At 45.4% G+C, this 9,115-nt stretch overlaps 1 protein-coding gene across 2 annotated transcripts in view; it reads left to right on the top strand.

The window, feature by feature from the left end:
* Positions 1 to 733: 733 nt before the first annotated feature.
* Positions 734 to 9,115, top strand: part of EVA1C (eva-1 homolog C) — an 81,878-nt gene continuing 73,496 nt past the window's right edge. For both annotated transcript variants that reach the window (XM_044284400.1, XM_044284399.1), the window contains exon 1: positions 734 to 1,249. In XM_044284400.1, the coding sequence (XP_044140335.1) occupies positions 1,132 to 1,249 (118 nt within the window). In that variant the 5' untranslated portion in view covers positions 734 to 1,131. The remainder of the gene's footprint in view (positions 1,250 to 9,115) is intronic.

The following is a 9,115-nucleotide window of genomic DNA, read 5'->3' as shown; positions in this document are numbered from 1 at the left end:
CATCACTGTGTTCATTATACTCCCACCCTGAATGTGTCCCCATCCTCAATCCCTACCCACTTCTTTCCTACTTGCTTTGGCAATGCTAATATGTATTTAGTCGTGCCAATAAAACTGATTTGAATTTGATAGATAGATAGATAGATAGATAGATAGATAGATACAAAAAACAAAAATACAACAGCAGCACAGTTAGAAAAAAAAGTAAATCGGGTGCAAATCCTCAGGGAAGGTAGGCAACCATTCCACTGTACAATATTTCCAAAAAATCAGGCAGCACTTCAGATCAAGGTGAAGGGTGATGACCCAATTTATTGCCTGGAAATATTAGATATTAGATAGATAGATAGATAGATATACCGCACTAGATAGACAGACGAATAGACCATGCATGAAAAGTTTAGGGGGGTACTGAACAGCTTGATTCGCATGCAAATTACTTGGTGCAGCTCAATTCACCCCCACTAGGGAACCTATTTCCTAACTTCTATTAACTTCATATATTGTGACGATTCTAGGATCTGGGACATGAAGATGTCTCCGGGCACCCACCACAGTAGATCTAGGCTGGCAACAAATTCTGGTTGGCACGCATTTCCCAAAACACAAATACCATTCTTTCGGAAGGTTGCCACTAGATGGCTTCAGTCTCACATGTTCCTGAGCCCCATTGACTCCCAAACAGCAGAAGTTGTGTAAGTAGGAGGATATGTCTGGGTCACCAAACATTCCACGTGCAGCAGAAGAACAGGGAGGGCTCCTCTGTTTATCCCCAGTGATCGGTGAAGATGGCACAGACTACTCAAGAAGAAACTGGACCCATCTGGTGATACATAGCCCACCCTGGGGCCAACAACTTACTTCGCTGTGCCCCCTTGGAGTACCTGGGTGCCCTTCTTGAATGATGTAAGAGGTATAAGGACACGTAAGAACAGATCCAGCAGCAGGAAAGGGTGTGTGTGTAGGGAAGCCTGCAGAAGTGACACATCAGGAATCTACCCTGAGTCACTTTGTATATGAAGAGTCCTGACAACTTGGATCCGTAGGTCTTTGAGGCATGACTCCTTGCTTCCCGGGATAGCCTGGATAGAAGACCAGATCATGTGAGTCCCCAGGCAGGAGCTCCACACCATGATCAAGCGAGATGGGTATGAAGGGAGACAGGTGAAGCCAGTGATCCGCACCAGCATTGCCCTTTGTATCTTCTTGATCTGGACCACAGAGGTCTCTGCCCTGGCCGACTTCTCAGGTAACCCATCCCTAATGTCGATACTTTGTGATGACGCAGAATTTTATTGAGTTGTGTAGCTGGTGTCTCGAGTTACAGATTGCAAATTCAAAACTTTCAGTGAGATCAGATGAATTGGCTGCAGATTTCCAATGTCGACACTCTGCAGCGGCGAGTTATTTTATAGAATTAACCCCTGGAGTCCCTATGAGGGCTTGTTTTTTTATAGGACAAGTTGGACTTTCTAATGGCACCACTTAATATTGCATATGATGTATTGGGAAGCGGGAAAAAAATTCCAAATGGGGCTTAATTAGGGGGAAAAATGCAATTTTTTTTGCATTTTTATTTTTTTTTTTCTCTACGGCATTCCTTATGCAGTAAAACTGACCTGTTCCCTTCATTCTCCAGGTCACTAGAATTTTAAGGATACCACATTTATATAGTTTTTTTTGTTATGTTTTAATACTGTCCGCATCCGTGGCTCCGTTCCGTGGCCCCTCAAATAAAATATAACATGTCCTATTCTTGTCCGCGATTTGCAGACAAGAATAGGCATTATTATTGCCGGCGCCCGTTCCGTTCCGCAAATTGCGGAAGGCTACACGGACGCCTTCCGTTTTTTGCGGATCCGCGGTTTGTGGACCGCAAAAAACAGCACAGTCGTGTGCGTGAGGCCTTTGGCTACATGCACACGACCGTTGTTTTGGTCCGCATCCGAGCAGCAGTTTTTGCGGCTCGGATGCGGACCCATTCACTTCAATGGGGCCGCAAAACATGCGGACAGCACTCCGTGTGTTAGAAAGAAAAAACCGGCACTCACTTTATCTTCAAAGGTTTTTTTCCTTTTATTCGCCACGCATAGAAATATTCAGTGACGCGCGTTATGCCATTGGTTTGAGAAAGGCTCGCTATAGAGCCGAAACGCGCGTCACTGAATATTTCTATGCGTGGCGAATAAAAGGAAAAAAACCTTTGAAGATAAAGTGAGTGCCGGTCTTTTCTTTCTTTCATTTGTACTTGGACTTCGGCCCTGGACACGTGCACCACGCCTACAAACGGAGTGCCGGCTGACCCTCGTTGAAATATTTCAGCACTCCGTGTGTTGTCCGCATCCATTACTCCGTTCCGTGGTCCGCAAAAAAAATATAACCTGTCCTATTCTTGTCCGTTTTGCGGACAAGAATAGGCAGTTATATCAATGGCTGTCCGTGCTGTTCCACAAATTGCGGAATGCACATGGACGCCATCCGTGTTTTGTGGATCCGCAATTTGCGGACCGCAAAACACACAACAGTCGTGTGTATGTAGCCTTAAGCGATGAAAAAATGTCAAATCAGCTATTTTAATTTTTTTCCATTATACTAGGCGGCGTATTGGATAAATATATTTGTATTTTAATAGTTCAGGTATTTTTGGACATGGGTGATGCCCATGATCTTTGTTTTTTATAGTTTATTTTTTTATATATATTTTTTTAGCCCCCTTAGGAAGCTGAAATATGCGATCTTCAGATCACTTTTGGCTTAGGCTAGTTTCACACTAGCGCTTAATATCACGCAGCCTGCCAGATCTCGCAGCGGTTTTCGTCCGGCCAATTCTTGGCATATTTGCCGGGTTGCGGCCAGATCTCTGCCGGTCTCCGTTATGGTTAATGGGGCCAGACAACAACATTTTAGCTTCCGGAAATGCCGGAATGCAGAGAGATCTGGCAGGCTGTTTGCTAGTGTGAAACTAGCCTTAGGCCCCATGCACACGGCCGTTGTTCACGGCCGTGTGCGGGCCGTGGAACCGCGGCCTGGATCCCTCCTGAGAGCAGGAGCGCACGGCGTCACTGGTTGCTATGACGCCATGCGCTCCCTGCTGCCGGCACAGTACAGTAATACACTGGTACGATCTATACCAGTGTATTACTGTACTGTGCCGGCAGCAGGGGGCGCACGGCGTCATAGCAACCAGTGACGCCGTGCGCTCCTGCTCTCAGGAGGGATCCAGGCCGCGGTTCCACGGCCCGCACACGGCCGTGAACAACGGCCGTGTGCATGGGGCCTTACACTGTAGTTTAACAGAACTACAATCTATGCTCCTTTTGCGGTTATATTATGGAGCCCTGCCACCGGCAGGTGTCCATAGGAACTTCAGCTCTGATATGTTGGGTCTCTTCAAAAAGACCCAGTGCATCAGAGCAAAGGAACGGCTCCCCCGATTGCCACACAGGGGACCTGTTCCTGACCTGGAAGCATGTGCTTCCGGAATTTCAGCATTTAGATGCTGTGGTCACATTTGACCACGGCATCCAAAAGGTTAAATATCTGAGATTGACGTTATTGCCGGTCGCAGACACTAGTCCTGGGCCTCTGTTGTTTGAAACAGCAGAGACACAGTGGCTATGACGACTGCTGCGCTCACGAGTGGGCAACATATTTAAAACTCCTCTTTCCGCTGTACATGTATGGTACTGGAACGGAAGGGGTTAGGGCAAAATTTTAATGATATCATACAGACGTAGCAGAAAAAAATCTCTCCATGCTCCTTCTGTCTCGGATTTGCTGCAGAACTGTTGCAGAATTTCTCTATTGATTTTAATGGAAAAAACAAAGCAGCAATGAAATCCCCTCTTGTAGTTTGGTTTGTGGATTTCATTGTGGATTTTGTGCAGATAGATTTTTATGAAGCTACTGAAATAAGAGGAATGTCCACACGTGAATCTGCGGAGTAAAATTTGCATCATTTTTTGCACCTCTGCAGCAACTCGGCATTGGAATCTGAAAAGCTACATCCACATGGAAGTGAAGTTTATGTGGATTTTCCATGCAGATTTTTTTGTGCTGCATTTCCGCTCCGAATCCGCACCAGAAGCCACATGTGTTACATGCAGATTTAGTTGCGCGATTTGCCCCAGATTTCGACCTTTGTATTGCAGATGAAATCTGCACAGAAAATCCACGAAAACAATTGACATGCTGAGGATTTCAAAATCCGCACCACAGATCAATGTACGCGCTGGAAATTTCAGCACCGTGTAGAGAGGAGGTGATTTTGAAAAAGTCATCTGCTTAGCTGTCACTGTATTAGGGCTCATGCACACGACCGTATGTATTTTGCGGTCCGCAAAACACAGATCTGCAAAACAAAAAACGGATGGCATCCATGTGACATCTGCATTGCATCCATTTCTTTTTCTTTTTTTTTCCGGATCCATTGTAACCATGACTGTCCTTGCCTGCAAAACGGACAAGATTAGGACACGTTCTATTTTTTTGTGGAGCGGGCATACGTCATTTCCATTTTTTTTTTGCAGACCTATTGAACTGAATGGTTCCACATACTGACCTGTAAAAAAACGGAACAGAAACGAAAAAAATACGTTTGTGTGCATGAGCCCTCGCTGCATATTTTCTGCACAAATCTGATCGGAATTTACACCATATCCATATGGCCTTAATCTATAAACGCTCTTACATGACAATGCAAAATTCCGTAGACCGTAATGAGGTATAATTTTAGAGATGAGCAATAGATAATTCTGTGTAAAAGAACTGTGTTTGCCCTCAGGTAGCAATTCTAGTGTAATTTGCCAGGTCCTGGAGGGCAGGGGCACACCCTGCTCCCTCCTAATACTTTAAGATGCTGAGTCTTTGGACCATGATCTAGCATTGTTAATTGTAATTCTATTATTTATTTTATGGGGCAGGTCATCGTGAATAGATTTTTAAATTCTCCATTCATACTTGTAACTGCCCAGTTATACGTTATAATTTCCTTACCAGTCTTCTGCAAATTACATAGGCTTTCCAACATATAACTTTTATGGCATATGCATGTATGGGGGGGTCCCGATGAGGACCATTGCAGAACTGAACCAACCCCTTCCAGCAAAGTGAAGTAATTGGTGAGCAATGCTACTGTCACGCTACGAGCATAGGAGGGAAGGGGGGAACACCGAGCATAGGAGGGAAGGGGGGAACAAGGGATTAGGCCTGAGAACAAGGGAAGGAAAATGGACACTCCTAGTGAAAACCCTAACCAAAATCCTGACTGACTACCAGTATAAACAGACCCCAAAGGTAGGTGAGTTCATACACAGGAATACCTAGAGTTCCATCTAGCCCTATAGGACCCTGGTACTAATGGGAGGGATGGGACTACCTGTTCCTCCAAAAGGAAAGACGAACAGGAGTCTCCTACCATCAGGCCTAATACAAACAATAGGTAAATGCAACACAAAGAACCCAAACAAAATACAAAAGGGAAAGGAAAGACTTAACTTTAAAGGAGCAATGGAAGCACCAGGAACTCAGCCGAGATCCAACCATAATCTATCCAAAGGTCCAAACAGAATCTATAAACCGCACAGCATTGTGGGAAAAGCAACTATAAATAGAGAAGGTTTAATGACCCTAATAGCAACACCTGGGGAAAGAAGATGAACACAGAAACAACACAGACGTCATGTGATCTAAACGAAAAACATGTCAGATCAAACCACATGTTGCCAGTCTCACCGATCTCCTGCCACCTGTCGCGGGAACATCTGTGACAGCTACTCTACGTTATGCCGTCTTATGTTGTGCATGTAGACATGTGCTATTTGATGTTCACTTTATTGCAGGTACTGTACCTTTAAGATGTGTTGTACTGTTAGGTACAGTGGACGGCTGAAGGGGGGCTCAATGCACCTTGTGGTCAGTGAGAGAGCGTATGCTGGAGTGCTGCTGAGCCAAGGCGCACCTGCATTGAGTTAGCCAGCTGTGAGGAGATCCATGGTTAGAGTTGGGCCTCCTGAGAAAGAAAGAAACCCTGAGATCCGATGGGAAGTTTACGGAGCGCCACCTGTGCCTTGAAACTGGACTGGGTTACTGTTGCTGATTGGGCCTGTTGGATGGAGCACTTGCTCCAGAAGTAGAGATCACGATCACTTTGGACATTGCAAGTAGTTCTGACCCACTTCCAACCTAGAGACCATAGGGACCATAGGCTCCAGTCAGATACTTGAACCCCATGATTGTAAAGTGTTGCAGAATATGTTGGTGCTATATAAATAGATTATTATTATACTCCGGATTTAGCTGGTGATGATATTCTGTGGCCTGGCCGGTCTTCTAAGCCTTGCAGCCACCCGCTGTTGGTGTACTTGCTGTAACATGAGCCATACTGTCGCCTCTCTCATGATACTGTCCTGTTCAGTTGGTTAACTAGAAAGGACTGGGCCCCATAGCAAATTTTTGAATGCCCTCTCAACCCCCAACTAATTTTTTTGCAACCCCCTCCTACCGTGCAACCCCCACTCTCAGACCAGGCCCGGCAGCCACTACCACTTCCTGCAGTGTCACTGTATATAATGTCATTTTATAATACGGTTGAGGGGTCCTGAAAACACAATTTGTTAGTCTTTCTCCTGGGTGGGCCCCTTCTGAGTTTGGGCCCCAAAGCAGCCGCTTCCCCTATAGCTATGCCCCTGGTCCTGTTGCTAGGGATGACTGCCTGTGGAATTGTAGAGACGGTCCTGTTTCTATTGGCAGTTGCCTGTGGAACTACCATGTGGGCCATTGTGTCATTCTCGAGTACCGTGTAATGGTCGTAAGAAACATGAACTGAATATGTTATAACTGCCTGATCACTAGTCAGCTACACCAGCTTTGGAGCTGCTTGACTGAGGCATCCAGAGAATTTCTAGAGTCTCATTTTATGCACCACATAATCAACGTGCAGATTCCTAGAAGGATTCGTTTTTATTACACCTTTGGCTATACAGATTTTGACTAAGGACCCTTAATAAAGGGGTCGTCTCATCATGGACAATGTGGGCATATCGCTAGGATATGCCCCCATTGTCTTATAGGTGCGGGTCCCACTGCTGGGACCCGCACCTATATCTAGAATGGAGCCCTGCAAGTTGGTGGCTGGAGGACTCCGGTCCGGCCACCACCCAGCTGGCTCCCCATAGAAGTGAATGGGAGCGTACCGCGCATGCGCGGCCCCTGCTCCCATTTATTTCTATGGGACGACGGAAATAGCTGAGCCAATGCTCGGCTATTATCGCCTGCCCCATAGAAAAATAATGGAGGGCAGCTGTGCATGCGCAGTGTGCCTTTCTCACTTGCGGGGCTCTGTTCTCGATATAGGTGTAGGACTCGCATCTATAAGACAATGCGATATGCCCCCATTGTCCATGATGAGACAACCCCTTTAATGTCTATGTTAAGGCCATACATGCCTACACTTCTGGATTTTCAGGTAGACTTTCAAAATAAGGAGAGACTATCTGGACTCCCAGAACAGCAGGCAAATCATCTGGGTACCAAAATCTGGTTCCAGGAGTGATGAGCAATGTGGAGTGCTGCCTGGGGGTGAAGAGGACTGCACCCCATGGGTGCAAGGAGAGGAACGTAAAACACTTTTAAGGTTTGGTCTTAGGTCTGAATTTATTTTGGAGTTGAGTCTGGAGTCAGTAATTAGTTTGAGATCTGGTCTAGAGTCTGTCTGCTCTGGGGACTGAATTTATTTTGGGATTTGCTCTAGGGCCCAAATCTTTTTCAGGAGTCTGAGTATGAATACTGTACATTTAGGGTTTGGGTCTGGGGTAGGTATCTATGTTTGGACATTTTATAGTTTGAATTCATTTTGAGATATAAGACAATGATGACTTCTTCTGATTTGTAGTCTCAAAACATAGGTTGATTTAGTTTGTTGGCAGGACATAGGGGGATGTGTACTTTTACTTCCCTCTTAGAACCAAAAACAAAAGCTGACATTTCTCCATTGAATCAAGCGGTATTATAATGTCAAGGACTGCACAAGGAAGCTAGCATATCCTGCTGTCACTGCCAGTCATATCCATGTCCTTCGTTCTTCAAGAATCCCAAGTGTCAGATTGGAGGAGTTCAAAATCTCTGATGCAGAATGTTAACCCCGCCATATGGACAGACACTGTTTTCAGTGGCCCCTTGCAGACGAGCGAGTATTCCTCCCGGGTTCAAAGCGTGATGCGAATGCATTGCGCCCCCACTGAATCCGGACCTATTCATTTCAATGGGTCTGTGTACATGAGAGTTGGTTTTCACGCATCACTTGTGCGTTGCCTGAAAATAGCAGCATACTCTATATTCTGCGTTTTTCACGCAACGCTGGCCCCATAGAAGTGAATGGGGCTCAGTTTTTCATGGATGGTTGCCAAGAGATGGTGTTTCAGGCGCATGCAAAACGCATTAGCAATAAAAACTGAACAACTGAACGCGATCGCATACAAAACTGAATGAAGTTGCATGCGAAATTGCGCATTTTTCACTGAACGCATCTGCAATGCATCCGGACCTAAGCCGCTCACGCTCGTCTGCAAGGGGCCTAAGATTCCAAGAAGTGTGAAGTGCATTGCAGAAAACTAATTTACCTAAGAATAAATAGATCCCAAAATATGAACAGATCCCCCGATTAACCGCAGTCTGCACCCTAAAATACACAACCAGACCCTGAAATAAGTACAGACCTCCACCTAGACCCAGCCACCAAGTCCCTAAATAAATATAAACTAGACCAGACCTTTGAATAAATGCAGACTCCAGAATAAAAATTTACCCCCATACAGAGAGCTCCAAAATACCTACAGACTCCATACCAGATCCTCTAAATAGATACAGACCATAGAATTGATCAGTTGCTCAGACTAGACCACAGGATACAGACCCATGAATAAATATATATACACCAGAAAAAAATAGACCCACAGGCCCAACCCTGAAATGAATACATATCCCAAAGATTATTACAGGCACCAGGCCCTCTAAATAAACAGATCCCCAAAGCCTCTAAATAAATATGAACTCCAGCCAGACCCCATTACAAGATTTTAGACCAGACCCTTAACGTAACTACAAACCCTAGACCAGA

Source organism: Bufo gargarizans, chromosome 3 (genome assembly GCF_014858855.1).
Source record: "Bufo gargarizans isolate SCDJY-AF-19 chromosome 3, ASM1485885v1, whole genome shotgun sequence".
Taxonomy (NCBI): Eukaryota; Metazoa; Chordata; class Amphibia; order Anura; family Bufonidae; genus Bufo; species Bufo gargarizans.
Note: the sequence above shows the minus strand (reverse complement) of the source record. Positions and strands in the feature narration are given on the sequence as shown.